Consider the following 24,435-nt stretch of genomic DNA (forward strand, 5'->3'; position numbering starts at 1 on the left):
CAATCCACTTGTCACAGCCGCTTTGTAAAAGCCATTTATTTTTACACAATGCTTTAGGTTTTCCACAACTATTTAGCAATACATTAGATTGTGTATTTAAAGTTGTATTTTTTAAACCTAAAAGAAAAAACAACACACAAAATTAGTAAAACAACAGAGAAACTGAGATCAGAGCTTCACCACCCTGGTGCTTTCATCGTTCCAACCCACTGCCATGCTATAAATAACTGCAACAATCTCATGCAACAACCCCTTGCAGTTTAAGAACAGCATATGTCACAGTAAAGTGCATTTCCCCCCAAAGTGTGTATAACCCATTCACCATATAATACAACACTTCCAGTAATGTCCAGTTTAAACATAATAAGGAGAACTAAAAGGAGACACATCAAAATACATGCTGAAAGATTAAAAAAAAAAAAACCGGTGTTGGCATCTAGCACTTATTTGAATTACCTTTAGCCCACTTCTGAAACAATGACTTAATAATTAAAACTGTAATTATGATCCCCAATCCTACAACACTTGTCCATCCAATACATTTGATTGTAAACTATATAACTCCATTAGAAAAATAAAACATGTTGAAGTCTTTAAAAACCAAAAGGACCAATGCTTCAAACTCTTACAGCTTTGGGATGCATACATGGACTATTTTATCATTCCAACAAATAAAATGTTATGGAAGGAAAACACTTTTTTTCAAACATTCAGCTCACAAAAACATGCTATATTGCACATCATGACCAATCTTCAAATTCCTTCATCTTCAAGAAAAACAAACCCGGCCTCCACACAAGAAAACCATACTGACAAATCGAGCAGAGCGTTTTCTTCTCTGACCAAATATTATAGCACACATAATCTGGACGACAAGCAATCATAATACACTGTGACTTCACTGAACAATTGATTTATTATCTTTTAAATCAAGTGCAAGGAGACAGATTATACCAAGCTTTAAATGTCTTTGTTTTTCTAAGCCGAATTTCTTCCAAAATAAAAAGTCAAGATCAACAAAAGAATAAATAGTATAGTATTTCAAAATCAAATCTGATGAACTAGGTAAACATTATTAAAGAGGCCCTATTGTGCTCCTTTTCAGGTTCGTATTTGTATGTAGTGTCTCTACTGTGACATGTCTCCATGCTTTAATGATCAAAAATGTCCTTATTTTTCTCATACTGCCTGTGCTGCAGCACCTCTTTTCACCCTCCGTCTGAAACCAGAGCCCAGTCTGCTCTGATTGGTTAGCTGCTCAGTTGTTTGTGTTTGGGAGAGAAAACCCTAAACAGCACAATAGGGCCACTTTAAGTATTATCTCAAAATGTTTTAAATACCATATAAATAAATCAGATCTTATGTTGACTTACTAATAAGTCAACGTTTTGAGTTATTGTCTAAACATTTAGAACATCCAATCACCTTGCAGGTATCCTTTTCTCAATAGAACCGCAGAACAACGTCTGACTGGTTACTGAAAGATCAATACTACAATGGAAATGGTGCTGTTTGGAGTCTGAGATATTTGAACTGTATCGGATATTTAACCAAGTATTAAAGAAGCACAGTAATGGTGATAAAACGATCAGACCTGAACTTTAATATAAAGCAATGCTAGCTCTCAAACAGTTAACAGTTTGCATCACATTTCCAGTTAAACCCAACATGGAGGGTTCGCAAATTCCCATTGAAGTCATGAATATATTCACAACAGATGCACCCTGTGGTGTGCACTGTATATGTACAGTAGAGTAAGTTTAACATGTTCTACAGGCGACTCTTGTGAAGGTGATGCAGACTGTTCTCTCAGTGTGATCACTGGGCACAAGCAGCAGCGGTAATGATAGCAGCAGTGAGGCACAGTTTCAGCATGTCATCATCATCATCACATTCACCCCCCTTCATCCTCAGTCCTATGGCGTGAACAGCAATGTCCCCCTCCTCCCGCCCCCTCCCTGATGGACCTTGTGTTTGGCTGTCATGGACTCTGCTGCCCTCTGTTGGTGAAGTGTCAGGTGTGTGGGGCTACTCGTCGTCCCATGTCTGCTGTAGCAGGAAGTTAGCAGCTAGATTCTCGTTCTTCTCACAGGCGAAGTAAGCCTGGATGACTAAGCCTTCAGGAAAGCCCAGCGCTTTTAACTGGAACAGAACACACATTTATGTTACACACACATAACAGAAAGGCACTCTGAAACAGTTACTGGTAAGCAGGCTTGCGGAGTAATGGATTACATGTAACGGTATAAATAGGATATAAAAAGGTTAACTGTATAAGCTTACAGTTAAAAAGCCATCACCTGATTTGTTTAAAAGTACTGTGGGCGCGTTTCAGGCATAATAGGTATTCTTGTAAAACTAGCAGTTTTTATTTCTCTCTTTATAAGTTATAATGTTCTGTACTTTAAGTTGGAATCCATATGCCTACTACCTGAATTTGATTTATGATTTTCCCTTTATGTGTGTTAACTGTATGTATTGACTAAAACAGAGCATTTTCTGTCAGCTCAGATTCTATTTCTGCTTTTTTAAACTGCAGTATGTGCTCATGGTTGCTCTATACGATACTGCCTGAGAATGCTTCATGAATGGCAGGTTTTCCTATATATCAAATCTCTGAGCAGAAGACATATTTTGATACTAAATAATAATAAGGTTACATTGTTCTGTTGTCTTACAGAATACATTGAAGTATATATATTTATTTTCTCTTGTATTCATTTGCATTGCATATGATATTGACGTCACCCAAAAGTAATGGAAAGTAACAGTGGCAAGTTACATTACTTTCAATTGTGATATATAAGGTTACGGATGACTTTGTTTTAAAGGTAACTAGTAATCATTAGAATACATTTTTATAATAATCCTCCCAACCCTGCTGGTAAGGCTACACTCACTTACAGATAAACACATCACAACAGGATCCATTATAACAGTATCATCATCAATCATTGAAGCACTATGATGTACACCATACACCAGGATTCAAATACATGTAGCAATATTCATCTTCAGTGTATACAATACTACCTGTTGAAAAGAAAAATAAATATTTTCGCATAGCTTTTATTACTGGAGCAAAGCATTAAGAAGCAGAATTAGTTTTAACCCATTTGATCAAGTTGCTGCATTTAGAGAAGATCAATTCAATGGGTCAGAAACAAGCGCCAAATTCTGGGGAACAGCCGGGACGCCAATACGGAAGTGCCACACACTGCAGTTCATACATGGGCCGCTAGGGACTGGCTGCAGAAAGGAGCAATTTCCATAGACCCCCATGTTAAAATGCCCAACTTTACAGCAGAAAAAAACATGTTTCTACCCATGGATGCAATAAATATTATTATCGATATAGTTAGATTCCGCCTTCATGATTATGAATCTGTGAGTGAATTGTTTTCTAACACAACCCTTTTATTTATATTAGGTCTTAAAGTGTTTGCATAAATTAGGGCGTGGTCACTTTGATGGACACGTACATGCCTCACTGTCAGCATCTTGTCCACTCTGCTAGGCTACAACCATAGAGGCTACAACGTTAGTTAGTCATAGTACTGTACTTGACCCTTTAGCTTTAGCCGTGTTCGTGGTGATTGTGCCTTTTAGGGAATATTGTTACAAATACCAGACAATTACAATGTCGTGCTGTGCGCTTGAATGTACTAACAGAACTTCCAAGAAGTCTAAAATGATAATATTATACATGTTAACCCCGTTTGCAGGTGTTTGTGTGCTTGGTAGCTTAGCTTGTTACTCATTAGCAAGCTAAGGACGTAACCCTTTATGCATACATAATATATACATTTTAGTTTATGATTCAGCCTTGGGTAAGACTTTTATAGTCTATGGCTATGACGCCCATAATGCTAAACGGGAGCAAATGTTAATAGGGGACCCAATTATCCCAGTGGTGGCCGCCGGAGCTAACGGAGCCGCAGGGGGCTAGCTCCAGCCGCCGTCCCAGAGCTAGCCCACTGCGGCTCCGTTAGGTCCGGGTGGAGTCCGTCTTTTCTCAACGTGTGAATGACAAGCATTAAGAATAACAAAATATAGCTAATTCTCTTGCAGATTGTCTCATTTGATTATGAATATAACGTTTATATAGGGGAATGACACTGTTAGCAGTAACTTGGTATGCATGTATTTCATGTTAGCTTAGCTTCTTAGCCTGAGCTAGCTCTGTTTACTTCCAGTTCGGAGGCAGCAGGTCCCGCCTCGGCTCCGCCTCTTTGCCCTTATTTGGAGCAGGCGGGATTAGACTCTGACGTCACAGTCGAGCCGTTAGTGGCCGACTCCGCCTACTAAGGGCTTCACGGCAACTCTGCAGAATCCTATGGTGACGTCACGGACACTACGTCTATTTATATATACAGTCTATGGACTGAACAAAGAGTGGTAACTGACCCTCTCGATGGCTTCCTTCTCCTGGGGGGTGACCTGGATGTAGTTGGGCTGTGGCGGCCCCTGGCCCTCGGCCCCCTCCCCTTCCGTGTCTCCAGGTCTTGGTTCATTCAACATCTGCACAAAACGCTCCTGGTGCTGCGTGATTTGCTGTAAGCGATAAATACAGACAATATAAATACTACAGTACAGCTAATAGACAGGTTCCTCCCCAGCAAAAATAACTACAAACCAGATGATTCTAAGAATTTGAAGTAGACATAGTAAAATTACGTTGATGATTTTGTAAGATTATGGTTAGTTTGTAAAACACAGGGTTGCATACAGCAGTGGTTCCCAACCTTTTTTCCCCAAGAGCCCCCCCAAATGACTCCTGTTGGAAGTTGTGACACACACACACACACACACACACACACACACACACACACACACACACACACACACACACACACACACACACACACACACACACACACACACACACACACACACACACACACACACACACACACACACACACACACACACACACACACACACACACACACACACACACACACACACACACACACACACACACACACACACACACACACACACACACACACACACACACACACACACACACACACACACACACACACACACACACACACACACACACACACACACACACACACACAGGGGGTGCGCAACAGCGGTTATTAAAGTTTAAAAGTCTCAAAAATGATACAACTACTGTCACAAACTGGATGAATGTGAAGTATTGTGTTAAAGGAGGATGAAAGCGTAATTAAGGAGCACTATTGGAGTGACTTTGATGGTTATTGGACTCAGGATTAATTCATTTGGATTCCCGCTGTATGAAGAAATTAAAGGACGGCGCGGAAGTGGAAACAATTCACAAAGGGATTAAACTGTTTAAAACACATGCTCAAAGTAAGCCGGATTTTGCCGATGTGTTTATGTGGATTCAAAAGTCGTAAATAATCTAAAAAATGGAGGAGACCGGTCTGATCGGAGCAACTGTGACAAATAATCCAACTGAACCCGGCATGGACAATGACTATGTTTTAAAAATGCGCTTATCCAGAAAAGCCTGGTTTGGACACTTTATGGGCAGAAGAAATTTCTATTAAAGAAATAATTATACATTTCTGTCTTTTTATGCCTTTAATACTAACTTGATTTTTAATTCAAATTAATTAGTCAATTATTTATTTATTTGTATTGTAATGTAGAGACAAGGCTTTTAGTGACAATCATGTATTGCCTTACAATTATATGTACAAAAAAAAAGTAAAAAAAAATAAAAGTCTAAATATGATATTTGGCCTCAAATCATCTGAGGCCTGGCACCCCCCCTGCGATCTTTGGTGCCCCCCAGGTTGGGAACCACTGGCATACAGTATGCAGCTGTCGTCCTTTTATGCTTAATGAGAAAGCAACACATTGAAACATTATGGTGGAGGGTCAATTAAGAGTTGAGTAGTTCAATGTATTTGGTCAGACTTTTCTTACATAACTCCATTATTCACTTTTGCTAAATAGCATTTGAATATATACTTTGTCCTTATTTATTTGGATTAAAAAGATATATCATGCAGAATTTCACTTCAAATAGCTTCTGATGTAGAAGTTTAAAGAACACTTCTTGTAGTACTAATAATGTAGTACACAATTGTATTTAAAAATGTGTTTGTGTGACACATGGCTAACATGTGTCATATTTTTACTTTCAAATGGAGTACATCAAAAAGAAAACAGCAAGCAGAAATGTCCTCTGAATTGTCAATGTCGAGACAGTGCTTGTAGTTTATTCCCAGATCGGCACAGAAGCTTCTTTGAACCATCCGCACAGAATGACTTCCTTTACTGCTCTGTTAACATTGGGGCTTTTCAAGTCTTGGTTGAATACTCGGTTCTGATTGGTCAATTTGCACATTGCAGCAGCCTGCTCTTTTTCGATAGCAGAGCGTTGCTAAGGATGCTCTGAATTAAGGTCTAGGTTGATTCGCAGTAGAAAATACTATTTTTTGTAACTGAAGCAATACAATACTTTGTAAATCAATGAAATCATCTTTAAATCACTGTTTAGAGTCAAGTAGTTTAATTTAGTAAGTAGCTGTGTAATAAGCAGGATAATGTGTAGTGATCAGAGGTGGGAAGTAACTTAGTACATTTACTCAAGTACTGTACTAAAGTACAATGCTGAGATACTTGTACTTTACTTGAGTATTTCATTTTATGCTACTTTGTACTTCTACTCCACTACAATTCAGAGTAAAATTGTGTACTTTTACTCCATTAAATGTGTTGAATACCTTTAGTTACTTTCCAGAATTGGATGAATGATGTGAAATATAATCAACCCTTAAATCAGACTTTAGAGTAAATTCACAAGCAGTGTACAAAGTCATTCAAACTAGCTGCACCTTTACCAACTTTGAGAACACTTTAATGATTGATCATTATAATCAAAACATATCATATATATTATTCTGAAATGGATCAGTCTGCATAAGAGTACTTAAGTATATTTTGATGCTAATACTTTTGTACTTTTAGTTGAGTAACATTTGGAATGCAGGAATTTTACTTGTAACAGGGTATTCCTACACTCTGGTACTTTTACTTTTTCTCAAGTTCAAGATCTGAGTACTTCTCCCGTCTCTGGTAGTGATCAGAAATGAGAAAAGAACACCTGCTCATCCTGTTGGGGTTATTTTCATTAATGACCGGCTTACTGCACATAATCCCTTACTTGACCGATCGTACTATAAGAAGATCAGACACACTTGAATCCCCATCAATTGTGTGTGTGTGTGTGTGTGAGTGAGTGAGTGAGTGAGTGAGTGAGTGTGTGCGTGCGTGTGTGCGTGTGCGCTACCTGCAGCAGCTGCGGGTTGTCTCGGCCCAGCTGCTGCAGCAGAGCTGGGAGCAGGGCCGGGTTCTGCTGGATGATCTGTCTCATCTGCTGGAACTGAGGCTGGTTCCTCAGGAACTCCAGGGGGTTCCCTGTGGGGAGCACTGGCCCTGCTGGGGAGGGGAAGGGCTGTTTAGAGGGTGAGAGTACATTTTCTGGAAGATGTTTTATAGACAAAACAACCAGATATGAAAGTCTGTTTCTGAATAGTTTAGCATAAAAAAGACCTCACAAATCATGACGCCTCTTCAAATTGAAGCTGAAATATAAAGGACTGTTACCATGGAGCAGCCAGGCTTACGAATGTCAGGAAATAGACCAGTAGCATTTTATTGCATGAAATAAATTAACACTTCTATCATGGTTTTTTTCCGTGTACATTAGCATTGCTGTTTTTCTTGCTATGGCTGTATATAATCAAATCTAAATAAAAAACACATAAAACGATTCTGCAAAAATAGAGTTGATAAACGTGTGATCTCACTGGTTGAGGCTGGTGGGGGTGGTTGTGGTTCTTGTGCAGCCGGGGCGGGGGGGTTGGTGGGAGCACTCTGTCTCACTGGCTCCTGAGGGGGCAGATCAGTGGCATCGGCTGGGATACCCTGCAGATCAAAGACATTTACTAAACACAGGGGTGGGCAGTAGGTTTAAGGACATCCAACACACTGTCTGGCTGAACCCTCACCATGAGGAGATACTCCACGGCCCGGTCGGGGTTGTTGTAGCTGGCTCTGAGAGCAGCCACCACCTGCTCCCGCTCATAGCCCATACACATGATCTCTGACACCAGGTTCTCATAGGCTGGACCTGTCACTGTGGAAACGTAAGGAAAGGTACGCCAGAGGGAAACAAGGTCACATTTGTTCTATAAAACACATTTCCCATCAAGCTTTGCAAACATTTGAGTTAGCGGTGAGTCACACCTGTGCCCTGCATTCATTTGCAGACATCTGTGTGTTAGTGTGTGTGTTTTTGTCGAAACAGACTGTGGGAGGAATGAGAGCTTTTCACAGTGCATCAGTGCCTGGATTTCACTAATAGTCATCGCTTAGCTGTAGACCTCTTTCGGACACTTTGTATTGCTTTTCATTAGAGTTTGATTTGAATAGAATTGTTTCAAAGAGATTACAATATTGTAAATATAACGACACATGCAGCATATTTCTCTTTATGCAGATGCATACTACTCTAATACTTGTCCTGTCTATCCTGCACATGCTCACATGGCTGAGTCGTTACCTTTTTGCTCCATGTAATCAATCATTTCACTTTCCTTACTATCTTCAGCTGTAAATAATCCAGGCACTATGAAATCAGTACTGTAGAAATGTTTCCTTTATCACAGAGGGAATGACAATCACAAATGTATTACCAAGTATTGAGGCTGCTTCTTCAAGGAGATCCAGTTCATCAACAAGGCTTTGAGAGAAATAAACAACAACAAAAAACATGAGTACATCGACATTCTAAGGTAAAAAGACAAGAAGTCTACATAGCTCTCCGAGGCTGCTGATGCTAAGATGCTCACAGAGACAATGCCTACATGTGTGATGTGTACAACCTTCATTTATCATGAGTGCATTCAAATGAAACACATAGTACAGCTGTGGCTGATGGGAAGGTCCTTAGTTGTGCAGGTATTTATTTATTAACCAAAGTGTTTGCGAAATAAATGCTTGGACATGATAATGGAGTAAGAGGAGAAGTTACGGGATCACTAGTTATTCAATGTTGCCTTGAGGGGAACAGAAGAAAATGATATTGCAATTCCTGATGGGACGTTTCAGTCTGGTCACTACGCCTGATGTGAGGAATGTCTTTAAAAGATCATAAATATGTTGTTTATGTAAACATTGGTTCTTTCCAACCTGGAAGAGACTGGTGGGGTGGCGGACGGCTCATCCCCAGGGTCTTCTCTTGGCTTTTCTTCTGGCTTGGCAGAAGGGGGGGGTTGATCTGCAGGGGCCGAGGCCTCTGGAGCTGGAGTAGAGTCTGGTGTAGGGGCTGGGGCTGTACTGGAGTCTGGAGCTTCAACAGGAGCCAGGGGAGGGGTTTCTGGGACTGGGGGCTTTGATTCAGAGGGGGGCGCAGACTGTGGGGCAGGTGTGGCAGCAGACACCGAGTGTGTGGGTGTGGGGGGCACCGATGTTGAGGCGGAGGATGGTGCTGGAGCTGCAGCTGGCTGGGGAGTTGGTTGAGGGGCTGCCTTTGGTGGGGGGGCTGGTTTAGGCTAAAAAGACATAAGAATGTATCAATGTTGTTGGATATAATGATCAGAGGTAGAAGCAATCCATTCTCCATTTCACTCTACTAGACCAGGCTGTACATTCCATGTCCCTATTCGTGTCATTATTTGTATCAGAGGCGAACCCAGTGCAAACACACCACAAAAGGCATCCATAGGGAGAACATCTGTTTACAGCTCAACATGTTCTTACACACTCCACGTCACATATTTTATGCGTGGTTCACAGTTTTGGTAATCCTGTCCTGAAAAGAGAGTGTTAGTAAAAATTAAAAACAAGGTCTACTGATTTTGAAATGTAATCAACCCCAAAACGTACCGGACCATATAGAGCATGGGAATGGTCGTCATATAGTTGCTTCGCGTTCGGCCCCATGTTCTTTGTTCAATAATGACCACCTCACTGCACATTATCCCTCACGTACACTCTAGTGTTTGAAATTTCAATAGTTGCCGAACCAAATCACAATGTTTACAACTCATTGATTACTCACCTTCGTTACCATGACCACTACAAAGTTCTTCTCATCGATTTTGTATTCTTCCAGCAGGGTGTCATCATTAAGGATTTTGCCTGTGACAGAAATAGCAAGTGAGAAAATATTTGTGACACAGTTGAGAATACTTATAAGCTTCCCTTAAACAAAACAAACATGGGTGTCACTTTTTGCCCACAATTTGCTTCAAAGTTCAGTTTTATGTCAATCATTTTCCTAGATACAGTATGTGTTGTCGCCGGGCTCACCGGCATAGATGAGTTTTTGTCCTGCAGCGGGAAACGCATCTTTTCCTCGGTCCTTCTGTATTTTCTCTTTCAGGGCTTTCACCTAAAAACATTGTCAGAATAATCTTGGATATTAGTGGGAGGGTTACCTCCAAATGTCACCGAGTGTTGGTTGTTGATGGTAATGTCATACCGTTGTGAAGTTTGTTACTTTTCAAAAGGTGGATGTTCTCCAGAGAATAAGTGTTGTGACTAAAACCTGTATTAAAGTACAGCTGGTTCTTTGTATATTGGGGTTTCTGTCTAATCTACGTACAATACAATATAATTTTGTTCCCTCGTACAACCATAATTCACCCATCTGTATAGTGTCCCAGAGATGGAGTACTCAAGTCCTGGACTCGGACTCGACTACGACTCTCCCTAGGTGACTCGGACTTGGACTCGGAGAGTGGTGACTCGAGAGTGACTTGGAATCGTGAATAATATCCTACGTTTACATTTGGTTAGCTGTAAGTTGGACCTTAATAATGTATATTTGACAAATAGTCTATAGATATTTGTCTTTCACTGTCAATATGTATACATTTTACTTTTACGTTTTGTTTTCTAATTTTTAAGATGTTTATATTTTCTGTTTGTTTATTTTGACATCATGTGCAATGCCTTGTTTACATGCTGGTATGATGAAAATATTTCCAAAATTGGGATCAATAAAGTAAATCTTAGGCAGCTTCTATCTTTCATTAGAAGCTGCCAGCTGGCTAGACTTGTTGTATTCTGTAAATGGAGAGGGGAAACTTCGATTTAGTTTGGTAATCAGTTTGTCTGTGTACTGTGTCTGTGTGTTTTGTATATCCATGTCACTGGTTGCAAAACACAAAAATAAATCATTGTCTGTTTGGAAGAAATACACTTAGAAAAACAAATTGGGAGAATTAAATACTGGCGTAGTTAGTACGATATTCTTTCTTTTACCGTCATAAAGGCTACCATATTTGATGAAAGACAGACAATATAGATTTTGAAACGATGTGATCACTGCACTGCATATCTACAAGAACACCAGTATCAGTATAGCCCCTAACCAACTGCACTAGTGTACAAAGAAGCCATAGAAGAAAGAATGGAACTGCACAGAACCATAGTATTTGTCATATTTTTTGTGTACTTAGTTATTTGCATATTTAGTGAAAATATCCTCTATATTGTTTTATAATCTTTTTAAATTGTACTTTATTTTGTAGCTACTTTTTACAACTTATTCCTCTTTCTCTGTCTATATATATGCACCATTTAAAACAAAGAAGAGTCCTCGTATGTGTAAAACTAATAAGCAATAAACCTGATTCTGAGTCATAAACTGAGATGTTTGACAATAAATATTTTGGTCATCAAGGATCGGCATCAAAACAATATTTACAGTTGTTTTGTAAGCCAAACATGTCATCCTATTAACTTACAGAAGTGTAATGTTACATGCAAATGTCTCATTTGTTGTTGTCATGATCACACTTCACAGGAATTAATTAAATACGCCCAATATGATTACAACTATTCGAAAATACATTTTTCTTATATAAACATGTACAAATAAACATTCCCTTTACAGAAAGGAATTGTGAAATATTGCTTCGTCATTCATGGTGAGCCACTGTAACAAGTCAAACACTGTCAAACTCCAGAACGCACAGAAAACATATCCGGTCAGAGTTTTCAGAATAAAACCTCAGTATCGTGTCAAGAAGAAGCAACGTCAAGACATACAAACTATATAGACTATTTGACTGTATTGTGGAGTAAATAAAAAACATTAGTTCAGTTACAATGTTATTTTTAGAGAGTGCAAAGTGTGTTTTGATATTGTTGTAAATCATGCTACACTTTTACTTTGAAGGGACACTTGCTTAATATCCGCCTTGCCCTGGCAGCTTCGAGCTACATTACCTTACATGAACTCAGGTTCTGCATATTTGCTAACTTGTTTGACTACATATTTGTCCCAGTGACGTGACGATACTTTTTAAAACCAAGTCATCTCCTTTAAAGAGTTGAGCAGCCTTTAACGTGGTTAGCGTTACACTCTCTATGGTTACACTACATTAGCTAACATTCCCCTATACCAGTCTAAGTGCTGGCCTGTTTACTTCAGCCCCGTTAACTTCTACCGTTACTCACCGTCAGTTCTGAGTCTATTTCTATTTTGAACGTCTGCTGTTGGAGGGTCTTCAGTGTTATTATCAGCATCTTGCGACGCGGTGTCAGAGGCAGCTGGTTCAAAGTCAGTGTACACACAACGGCAATTTCTCCAGAGTAGCCCCTCGTTTCGCACAGTATCAATTTATCTGGCTCTGGCTAATGTATGTGACTCAGCGGTCTCAGAGCCGTGTAAGGAGGGGGGCGGGGCAAGGACGCCATCTGCTGCCGAGGCAGGACACGACACGCTGCCGCCTTAAGGGGCTATCGGAAATATCGCGAGAGCGGAGATAAATTAGGCAGTACAATCAGTGGTGGAAAAAGTACTCCGATCCTTTACTTTAGTAAAAGTACTAATACCACATTTTAAACCTACTCCATTTCAAGTAAACGTCCTGTGTTGAACATGTTACTTAATTACAAGTAGAGAAGTAGTATCAGCTAATGTACCACTCAAGTATCAAAAACAGTTTACTCGCTGTGCAGAATGCCTCTTATAAATATATTTCAGAATATTACATTATTCTGTTTTTACTATTAGAAAACACATAAGGGTTTTTAATGTTGTAATTCGTCAATATAGAGAAAAAAGTACCGAGTAAATTAGTTAATATCATACTGTGTTATTTGTATTCATGTTAAAAGTAACTACAAGGGTCAAATGTAGTGCAGTTAAAGTACAAGATGTCCCTCTAGTGAAGTGGAAGTACAGAAAATGGAAATAATAAAGTAAAGTTAAAAGTACCCTAAAACTTTAGTTTTGTACGTTACTTGAGTAAATGTACTGGATAAAATAGTGTCATCGTATTTTAACCTGGGTCATCTTAACCGGGCCATTCTTCGTTTCTCACCAGGGGCATTTTTATATTGAAAAATTGAAATCATTCATATTCCACATTTAAGAGGCTGGAACTGTGATATATTTGGAACAAAAAATAATAATAAATGTTCTGTTAAACAACTCACGGTTTTAGTTACTTAAAAAGTTACTAAATATAATTTTGGAAAGTTTAATCTATACCAAATAATCCTATTTTACAAGTTTCTCTGTGTCAGAATCTGAATCTAAAATAAAAGTAGGAGTGAAAAGCACAATATTTGCTTCCAAAATGTAGACAAGTAGAAACTAGTATAAAATTAAAGTACCTAAAATGTGTACTAATTACTACATTACTTTAGTAAATGTACTTAGTTGCTTTCTACCACTGGTTATAATACCATTACCTATATACTGGTATATAAAATGGGACAAGGGTGTCACAAGAAGACATTGTATGTATTGGGCCTTCACATGGCCTCATCCTATTTAGAAAAGCCTCTACATTTTTGGGGGAAAAGGTTTTTGCAGATATACATCAGAGGTTTGGAAAGATAGGGGAAGACATTTTCATCCAAAACGTTGGTATCATGTTTGCACAGATACTGAAAATGTTAAAACACCCGAGTAAAAACAAGGGTCCGATTGCGTTTGCCACCATCTATGAAACATCTTCTTCACACCACACTGAAATGAGACTGACCCCTACCACTGAAAACACACGTGAGCTGGTAGAGAGGGCTTTCATTTATTCACTGTAACCGAACAGTGTGCATCATACAGTCATTCAGAACAATGAGAACATTTTGATTGCACACATCACAGCTCATCTAATGCAGTCTCACTCTCAAACACACATCACACACTCATGGAGAAAGCAGGTATGCCCAAAATCAGAGCTTTGGAGACTTAGGGAAATCAAAGTAATGATTAAATAAATAATGATGGGGTTCATTTAAGAAATAAACAATGAGGCATCATAAAGGAGACTTAAAAGTGCAGAACGTAAAACATCAGACCCTCAATTTACTAGACAACTCGACAAAGGATATAAACAAAGTGAATTGGCTCCGACTGCACACACGCACCATGTAAATCACATTCGATTGCTCAACCAAAGAAGACACAAACTGGAAAACAACATGTAAACCCTCACCCCTTCTCTAATTTGAATGCTAAAAAAAGCAGCAAGGGAATCAATAAAAAATAAATCTGACCCCACTTGACCCCTCCCCCGCCCCCAGACCTGAATAAAAGGCTGCTTGTATGAAAGGCCTGAGTCTATCCTCTATAACTCGTCCTTGTCTTTGACGTCTTCCTCTTCCACCCCTGCGTCCTCGTCCGTCTCCTCGTTCTGCTCGCCCTCGTCTTCCTCGTCCTCCTCCTCGCCGTCTTCCTCATCCTCTTCCTCCTCGTCTCCAGTGTCTTTCTTCTTGCTCTTCTCTTCGTCCTCCTTCAGTTTCGTCTCTATGTCCTCCTGCTCGTCCTTCATCTTCTTCTCTGGTCCCTGTTGGGAAAACAAGACAAGTTGTTGGGATGCGTTGGGAACACAGGTGTGTCATTACCTAGCACACGGACTTCCCTGATTCAAAACAACACCTGCATTATGTGCTTCACCAGGCAAGCTACAAACAACAGGTACTCAAAAGCACCCAATCAAGGGCGTAGTGCTCCTGGAATAGATGCTTCCTGGGTTGCGGTCCAATAGTCATTTTAGCTTCCTAATGGAGTGAAACGACTTAAAAGAACTTGTGTGGCATACATCATAAAATACGTTTACATTTTCTAGATAATAGAAAAGGACCTTTAACACTTCCCGTGGGGTCCCCTTTAGATAAGAAATACACATTGTTTACAAAAGAAAAAGGAGATAATGCCGTCTCACAATTCCTTGTGTTCTCAACATTTAAAGTGACGCTCCATTCAGCCGTTTACAGAAACACTCAATCTTGACCAACAAACATGGATCATGTAAATGACGGTACTTATTAAGCATTTTTCACCTCATGCCATAACTTGCTAAAGTGCTTATGAGTTTTGAATTATAATCAATACATTAAACTAAAAGGTGAACAATTTAAATGACATTGATTACTTTCAAATCATAAAATAAAATCTAAAGTTCACTGTGTCAACTGAGTTGGATGGCCTTTCTTAAGCCATTCTTTTTTATTCAACATTTTTAAATGTTAAACAGTAGTTGTAGTCAATGTGGAGGGCTAACATGTAATGCATATATTGCATAAAGTATTATTTATTCTAATATTTTCATACAATTTATCTGGATGCGCTTTTAGTAGTCCATTCATGGAAATTGTACTTTTTCTGCTGCCGCATAATACATATGTCACCTATAGCTTGCGATGCTAGATCTAGTCAGCCGTTATCCTGCTATTCTTTTATATTATAGCTGGTTAGCAAAACAAAACTGATACAATTAGATAATAGCTTTTGCTGCAATTTAATTTGTGTCATGCTTCAGAGAAATGTGAGGGTATAAGTGAATGAAGAGGTAATTAAATATGAATGGAGTGCTATCATTACACTAACTATAATTCAGGTCAGAAGTGTTTTAGTGGTCTGGTCCAAGCAAGAAATATGTTTAATTGGTTTTCTATGCATTTGTCAGAATGTCCTTACTTAAAAGAAGAAAAGAAAAGAAAACTAAGCACATAAGTAAATCGATGAAACGTTAACGCATATATTGTTTTGTTTAGAACACTACGAGGTTCTTCCTAAAGCAGTGAAGTCATCCTACCTTAGTAGCTCCCCAGGTGTCCTTCCCAAACTCCTCTGCTTCTTTGATGTCGTCAGTAATCAGGAAGTTGTCAAAGATGGTGCCAGATTTCACCTGAACAAAGACACAAAGCAAATAAGTATTGTTTACTCAGGAATCTCTGTTCTCTTCGACCGAACAAGTCTTCTTGTATACTTAGGCTTGATAATTAATTGTGAGGGGGCGACAGTCATTACCTGCCACAGATCCAGGCCCAGAACTGCAATCTTTTCAAACTTGTACATGTTGGCATCAGCAGTGTACTCCGGGTTGTCGATCTCAGGGTGGACCCAGGCTCCCTTGTAGTCGGGGTTTTCGATCTGCTTGGGCTTCCACTCGCCCTGCAAAGACAAAATGAGATAGATATTACCCCTGACACTGCCCTTACTCTTCTCTCGACACAGATAGGATTTACAGTGCTGAACAAATCGTTTAGTCTGTATATTCCTTACCTTATATTCTGGGTTACTGATCATGGCAGGCTCCCACTCTCCGTCCATGTCCACGTCCCAGTCGTCAGGCTTCTTGGCATCGGGGTCAGGGATGGTCTCTGGCTTTTCCCAATCCTGAGAGACAGCAGAATTAGAGCTTCCACTCATGTCTTATTGTATCAACACAATGTAATAACATGATGCACAGCGCATAGACGTATTCTATGGGAACTATAATCAGCCCTACGATAATGTGATTGATAAATCCCGTTTTGACTTTCTTTCTCTAATTCCCTGTTTCATAACAGTTCACAAGACCAGTTCACCAAAGATGCCTTTGTTAGCCAGTCCAACACCTAACATATTGCACATATAGTAGGCCTAATTTAAAAGAAATGTATCGAAGCATGACACTTCCTGTTCTGTCAACGGCATGTTTAACGCTTTTTATGACTGTCTGATTTCACTTTGGACGAGCCATTCTACTGACCATCTCTGACTGTCCTCATAAATGACCATTCTTCCAGATGCCATGGTGAGATTAGCTATGCAGAATTAAATTACACACAGCAGCTCAGTTTAGCAACTGCTCCTCACTAGCTACTAGTTCTACTAGCATCTCCAATGTGGCATTTCTGGCACAAATCTGTCTAACCAAGCGGTCAGCTCAGAATTGCTCATAATAAACTGACACCTTGTTCAAATGTAATTATGCAGACTTTAGCACTATGCTACTTTTTTTCTGTCAGTTTAGTTTTCAATAAACTGTAAGCTAAAATGTTAGCTGGGTCATTAGAGGAAACAACCAAGGAATCATAAAACAAATTCATCTTGCACAAATACACAATTTTGTCATATATCAAAAAGTACACAAATATTAACAGTCATTTTAACAGAGTTCAATGACTCATTTTATGGGGGCTCTGTCCCCCCCTCACCCTCCTAAGGAACTCCAGTAGATAAGCTGTGATTGAGGGTCTGAAATCTTTGTTAGTCTATAACAAAACATGCTATTTGATCAGGTTGTCACCCTCATAATGTTCAACAGGTATGATTAGGCTAACTCGTTTTTAAGCTAGTAGCATAGAGGACGAATACTATTCAAGAATGAGGTTAAGCTGCTCGGATGATAGTTGGTGTGTATTTCCCCAAGGATACACACTGCCTGTAGTAATGCAAGATCCCACTCTCCAGTACCCTTCATTGTTACGATACGCCTGTCAATCTTGACTTCCTTCCTGCCTTTCAGCTTGAAGACGTATTCATTTTCAAAATATGGAGATGACAGTATCATATTCTGAAAGCAAATACTTTGAGATGAGATCCAGCACATTTTGATATAATGTGTCACAATGGACATGAATCTGGATTTTTCAGTTTTTTTAAAAATTGGCTTCCGTGTTTTAAATTAGCTTCAAGCCATCCACACCGGGTCCTGACGTCCTACCTCAGCCATGGTGTCCTCGGGGTCGTCGATCTTGGACCTGTCGTCCCAGTCGCTGGGCTTCTTGGCCTCTGGGTCCTTGATGGTCTTGGCGGGCATCATGTCCCAGTCTTCCTCCATGGAGCCGGACTCCACCTTCTCACCGTCGATCTTCACCTCGTACGTCTGGTCTGGGTTCAGGATCAGTGTGTACATGTGGGTCAGCTCGTCATCCTGGATGTAAAGGGAGTTTAGAGTGAGTACAAATCTTTAAACCCATGTTATAATCTTACAATTGCAACAGACATCATGCCGTAGTTACCTTGCATTTGATGTCTTTCTTGATGAGGTGGTTCTGGCCCTTGTAGTTGAAGATCACGTGAACCTTCTTTGTGCTGTATCCACAGATGTCGGGCCCTGGAGACAAAGGTCATGTTTTGTTTATGAATTTAGCAATACCAAAGGGCTCTCTCTTAAAACAGCCATGTTCTGTAGTCAGGCCTCGGTTACTCAGGTCCAGCATGACTCACCAAACATGATGTAATACTCGGAGTCGCCATGCATGTTGCTCTGGTCGAGGTCAGAGGGGAAGACCTTGACGTAGCCGCCTCCGCAGTCGATCTTCTGCTCGTGCTTGATGGTGAACTGGATGACCAGGGGCGTTCCCTCGTTGCTGAAAGGCTCAAAGCGGGCCGACATGGAGTAAAAGCGGGCATCCTGGCTGGTCTGGAGACCTAGGGTAGGTACAGTGAAGAAAGTCAACATCTGTTAGCAACAGACCAGGGTTTCCGTTAGCCGGTAATTACCGGTTTTTAGCTGGTAAAATTTATAAAAAACCGGTAAATTCAAAACCTGACGGTCAAAATGTCTGGTAATAATTAGGGAGGCTCCGATCGATTGGCCGCCGGTCATTATCGGCCGATATTCACTCTTAATAGTTTGATCGGTGCTCTCTATAAAGGCCGATCAGGAGAGCTGGATCTGATCGATATGGACATGAACGCGAGTGAAGTGTAACCGGAGCGAGAGAGAGATCAGATCAGCTGCTGAGTCTGACCGAGACACGCAGCTCTGCAGGATCACCTGAAGCCCCGCCCTCTGTTTAGCGCGCTGCAGGAGCTGCTTGAGAAATTGACGGGCTGTCAGGAGAGAGAGGGAGGGAGAGGGGAAAAGAGAGGCTCCGTTTCTCCCGTGTTATTATTCAAAGTTGATGTAAACTTCTGAATAATGTACGTTATCTACTACAAGTAGTTTGTTTGAATGTAATAATTATGTTGTTTGTTGTTTGTGGAATCATTTATTGAAAAATTAATCTGAATTTTTTTCGATCTGTTACGATTATAAACTGAAGCAATATAAAAATGAGCCCTGTGAACTGAGTTTTAAACATCAGCATATCTGCTCATAGTCCGGTAATTACCTGCTAACGGAAACTCTGCTACACAACTATTATTATTATTATTGAAATATGACCGGTAAGTTTCAAATTTGTCCGGTAAAATAAAATCTGCCCGGACATTTGACCGTCGAGAAAAAATCCTAGCGGAAACCCTGCAACAGACGTGTGCTTATTACTTCTTGAGCAAGTTTTCCTTTTAAAAATGGCTTTATTCACTTAAAATGTGGATGTTCTTGTGCGCCGGTTACTCTGGGAGTTACTGTAGAGTTTAGGGATATAAATAAGCCTGCATCATCTCAGCACACTGGCCCCAGGATGTCAGGAGCCCTAAAGGTTCCAGCATAACTGAGTAAAAACTGGGTTGTGCTAATTCCATTGTCCCTAATCACTAAAGTTAGGCATCACATTCCACAGAGTAAACCTGTCAAGCATAGAAAAGTGTATCAAATACATGAACATTTGGTGGTGTTAGAGGCCCATTTTTGCCTAAGGCAAAACCTTGGCAGGTTTGTTGAATTCTCAACACCTGCAGACCAATTTCAAGTTCCTGTGGCTGCACCGAGAGCAGCTTATATAGACGCACCGAGAGCAGCTTATATAGACACACCTCTTTTACCTACATTTGCATGATAAGACAGCTTTGTCTTGGTGACAGAGGAATTACCTTTATCAGCTTCGGCATCTCCATAGAACTTCCCAGCACTCAGTTTCAACTGGCCATAGTCTGACTTGTGCTTGGACTCAGCCCAGCGGCTCTGCCATGCATCTGAAACACAAATATATAATTTAGTTTGGTAATAATGTATACTAACAAGAAAAGCTAATATATTACTTGTTGTAGGCATATATGTACTGAAAATGGCTGCACTGAATTTGTAGACAACTTCCTAAAACGTCTGAGTGTTTAAGGATGACTGCGCAATGACAAGGGGGATAGATGTGAACGAAGTCTCGTTTGCATTTTTTTCAGCACTAATACTGATGTAGTCCACAATTGTAACAGTTTATAGAGCTCATATCTTATCTGGATAGTTCCCAAAGCTTCTGTCCCCCCCTTTTTTTACCCTTTTCATCGAACTTCTGCTTTTATTCGAACAGTTTCTGCACAGTACAGTTACATTACGTAGTTTAAACAGAAAGTAACGTAACAGCGGTATGGAAGCCATCAATATCAAAAGTGAAAGAATATTTGGACTCGTGTACAAGGGTGTCACTGTCAACTCGAAATTGAGTATTACTGTTGGATTTTTAAAATAATATCAGAACTTCGATTTTTACGGTTACTGTAATGCAATACTTTAGCCATTTCTCTCAGTTGACTAATACACATAATAAGGTGGCCTAGCCTATTCTAATTGGTTGAATTAATGCAGCAAGGAATTTTCAAATTAGCATTTTCTTAAAATGACGAAAGATAAAGTTACCAACAGTTAAAAGCAGTCAGTCTCACAGCACAACCATTCAAACATAGGACAAAAACACATTAATTGGCTCAAAGTTACTGTACCTCCATCCAGAAACTGTTCCTTGAAGTACACGGTGGCGTCAATAGTGACAGCTATCGATGCAAAAACTGCGAGGACGGCTACAGCTAGCTTCATGTTGGCAGCTTCTTCTCACCGGGGCCAGGGAGGAGAAAATAGCAGATTTGAGGTGAAACGAGATAATAAAGCTTGGAGGAAATGTAACCTGAGTATTTTAACAGCAAGCCCTGCACAGATGGCCGCGGCTCATTGGACGAGCGTCCCACCAATCAAATGAGACCACGAGTTACTTTTCGGAAACACTCGGCCTGCCTCGGACGTAGATCGGAGAGGAGCCGAGATAAACAACTGCTGTGTTCAGGGACTGTGGGCAAAGTGTCATGTGAGTGGTTTTAAAGGTGAGGTTGCTCAAATGTTCCACCCAGGAATTAAGAATATTTCAAACATGTCAGGCGTTCATTTAATCCCCTTTCAAATCCACTAATGCATTTATGATTGGTCTTAGTTGACCTATTGAATTTAAATTGTATTTAATTATCTTACTGGCTGGTTGCTTTCATCTTCAACAACGTCTCCAATGCAACAGCAGTTTCGCAATCCGTTGTAGTTTTCAGTATTTCTTCACCACTGTTGTGTTCGTGGGCACACCGTTTGACAGTGTGTACTTTGTGGCACGAGTAACACTTTTGAAATGGTCGATATTATTTTGTGTTTATAAAATAATAATTTGATGTTACATTTCGGAAACACTCGACCTGCCTCGGACGTAGATCGGAGAGGACCCGAGATAAACAACTGCTGTGTTCACTGTTCAGGGACTGTGGGCAAATTGTCATGTGAGTGGTTTTATAAAATATTAATTTGATGTTTACACATCTAATAGCATAGCATACATTAACAGGTTTGGGGAGTAACGGATTACATGTAACAGGTTAACACAATCAGGATACAGAAATTACATTAAAAAAGTATTCAATGATACTGGCAGTAGGCTACTACCAGGATTACAAAGTTAGAGAACATTTACAAAAATATATTACGAAGCACATGCTTACATAGAGAGGCGAAGTCCCTCCCTTTCCGGGAGCCTCCATGGGACCCCGGAAGCGTAAAATTATACATTGAAGTCAATGGAGAGAGAAAGGTTATCTTTTGATCCCGTTTGAATTGTGCCACGAATGACACATATGATGTTTGTCAATTTAAAAGAATATTTTGCAAGTCAAAAAAATTAAAATGTGTCGTAAAACTGTGAAGTTACACATTTTTTTGTGTGAAACCGCTGAGTGAACTACAGGTCTCTTGGTCTCGCACAATACGCGTCACCATCACAAAGATGGCCGTCACGTTAGCAAATTTCACCTGTTTCTTTCAGAATGAGAATAAAAGTATAAAACGAGGTGACTACAAGTCTGGACACGTTGAGAGCTGTACATACACGAAAGGGCAGTTAGTCGGTTCTGTAAGAGCAGCGGGACCGGCTTTACAAGATGTTGGTGAGTAATATGAGTGTAACGTTAATGTCAGCTAGCTATCATTAGCTAACAAGGTACACTAACGTGTTTTGTTTCAGTAACTAGTGTTCTCCTTTAGAACTTCGTGGTCTGTGTGTATGCTGTGGATAACATTAGTGTTCACAAGAACAAGGTAAACTCCCGTGTTTTGTTTTAGTTGCTCTTCAGATTGAAGCGGCCAGTTTTATATCGACTATACTGTATGTGTGATCTCCTTTTACATCTCGTTGTGTCATTTGAGTTTATTTGCTGTGTGTAGATTCAAGGGTTTTGGTTATCTTGTCAATTTGTTTGGTTATCCAGGCACAGCTGTGTGTGACTCCCTCGGGTACACTGGTATGTGTTTTCCTAATGTAGAGAGCATTGATTAATTAATAAACTACACACTGAGTCTAGATCCTGACCAAATCCTTTTTTATTGTTGATCAAATGTTTTTCAAAAATGTATTCATACACATTTAGAAAAATACAATGTACAATCACAACCAGTACAACACACATTACAAAAAATACAGAAAAAACAAACAATAACAACAATCAGACAAGAGGACAAAACTATGGCACTTCCAAAGTAGTCCAGCCGGTGTCTCAACTCTACCAACAGTGAGAGGAGACATACAACCCACTGGCCAGAGACATCGCCACTCAGGATGTAGACTGGTTCAGGTCTGCACTGAGGGGCGCACAGTGTGGCATGGCATGGCTTTTGTCACCTGAGCCAGAGCCGCGGCCTCAACATCAGGCCATTGTCACCGTGCCGGAGCTGGTGAAGGGGCATGGGGGTCGGGGGCTTGAGGCAATTCTTGCCTCAATGCGACTGAGCAGAGACCAGCAAGCTGCCATCCAGACAGCCACCGGAGGACAGCGGACAAAGTGGCAGTTACACAGGCGGGGCAGGTTGACAGCCAGCAAGTTTGGTGCTGTGCTGCGGTCGGGACTTTCATCCACTCCATGCGCGTCCCTCATGAAGAGGGTGCTCGGGGGGTACAACTTGGACGGAGTCATGGCTGTCAACTGGGGGGTTGTAAACGAGGCCAAAGGGGTGAAGGCTTTTGTGCAGGCCTATCAGGAGACAGTGTTCGAGTCTGGTCTCTTTGTGAGTGAGTCGGTGTTTTGGGAGCATCCCCCGATGGACTTGTGCAGCCATCTGCCCTGCTGGAGGTGAAGTGTCCACCATCATTATATAGGATATATATATATATATATTTGTATACATATCTGTAAATTGTATAATTTTATTTGATTTAAAAGTATTTTTGATCTCTGTCTATAAACACAAACTGAGTAAGATTGACAATAAAGTTGACTTTGAAAAATATATATATTCTTTATGAAAATAGTTGACTGTTGGAGAAATGAATCCAAATGAAACGTTGGACTGAACTACAACTACGCCTTTAAATCTCTACGGACTGTTTTTCAGTGGGATGGCAAGTTCCTATCTTTAAACATTTATTAGTTTTTTCTCAGAACAGATTTGATTTTCTGAAGTTAATTTAACTTAACCATGTAAGGTCATTATTAAAAAGGTACAATACATTTGTTTAGGGTTGAATAAAATAATGATAAACATTTCATTTGGATAATTTACTGACAGAATAAGAAACTCAATGATGCTCTACTCACCTGTTCCTTTTTATAAAGTGAAACAGTTGAAACGATAGATTTTAGTAAACTTAAAAACAACCTTCTCCAAAAGCTATCAAGGAATATACCGAATACTTGTTTTAGAACTTTATTACATATTTTTATATAAATAGTTTGAGTGATCCATAATTGACAGAAGCTTGTGTTTACACTGACCTGTTACTCATATATTAATGTCTTTGTAACTTCTGTAAACCACTACCTCACTCATTTCTTTCATTCATCACGGTTCAGTAAACTAAGTGACACATGAACCAGTTTAATAATTATAATAACGTAGGATTGCAACTCTTTGAAACTGTAGGTGGCTCTTAAAAGAGCTGTTGTGTTTGGGTGTGCTGGTCTCAGGTCAGTCTAAGCCCTCTCTCCGCGGATGCGGCGCGCCAGCTGGATGTCCTTGGGCATGATGGCGACCCTCTTTGCTTGGTTCATCTTACTGGGGGCAGCTA

The 24,435-nt window shown here is 40.1% G+C and overlaps 1 protein-coding gene across 1 annotated transcript; it reads right to left on the reverse strand.

Moving 5' to 3' along the window:
* Window positions 1–18: 18 nt before the first annotated feature.
* On the reverse strand, window positions 19–21,075 carry LOC117445355 (uncharacterized). Its single transcript, XM_034080974.2, has 19 exons — window positions 20,849–21,075; window positions 20,006–20,107; window positions 18,473–18,676; window positions 18,265–18,359; window positions 17,967–18,176; window positions 16,541–16,654; window positions 16,286–16,429; window positions 16,071–16,163; window positions 14,604–14,819; window positions 12,478–12,654; window positions 10,321–10,402; window positions 10,070–10,149; window positions 9,199–9,560; window positions 8,703–8,749; window positions 8,016–8,143; window positions 7,815–7,932; window positions 7,295–7,443; window positions 4,408–4,554; window positions 19–2,142 (listed from the first exon to the last, which is right to left on the reverse strand). Exons 1-19 carry the CDS (start codon window positions 20,940–20,942, stop codon window positions 2,029–2,031), a joined length of 2,676 nt encoding a protein of 891 aa, XP_033936865.2. The 5' UTR covers window positions 20,943–21,075; the 3' UTR covers window positions 19–2,028.
* Window positions 21,076–24,435: the final 3,360 nt, after the last annotated feature.

This window comes from Pseudochaenichthys georgianus, chromosome 4 (genome assembly GCF_902827115.2).
Source record: "Pseudochaenichthys georgianus chromosome 4, fPseGeo1.2, whole genome shotgun sequence".
NCBI classification, from domain to species: domain Eukaryota; kingdom Metazoa; phylum Chordata; class Actinopteri; order Perciformes; family Channichthyidae; genus Pseudochaenichthys; species Pseudochaenichthys georgianus.

What these genes read in the sequence shown, in the direction of transcription:
- LOC117445355 (XM_034080974.2), bottom strand. Translation starts at nt 20,942, where the DNA reads ATGAAGCTAGCTGTAGCCGTCCTCGCAGTTTTTGCATCGATAGCTGTC. An exon ending in AGAAGCAGCCTCAATACTTG is followed by an intron (nt 8,144 to 8,702) that starts GTAATACATTTG and finishes ACGTTTCCACAG; the next exon opens with TGACAGGTCCAGCCTATGAG. An exon ending in ACCCCCACCAGCCTCAACCA is followed by an intron (nt 7,444 to 7,814) that starts GTGAGATCACAC and finishes TCCCCTCCCCAG; the next exon opens with CAGGGCCAGTGCTCCCCACA.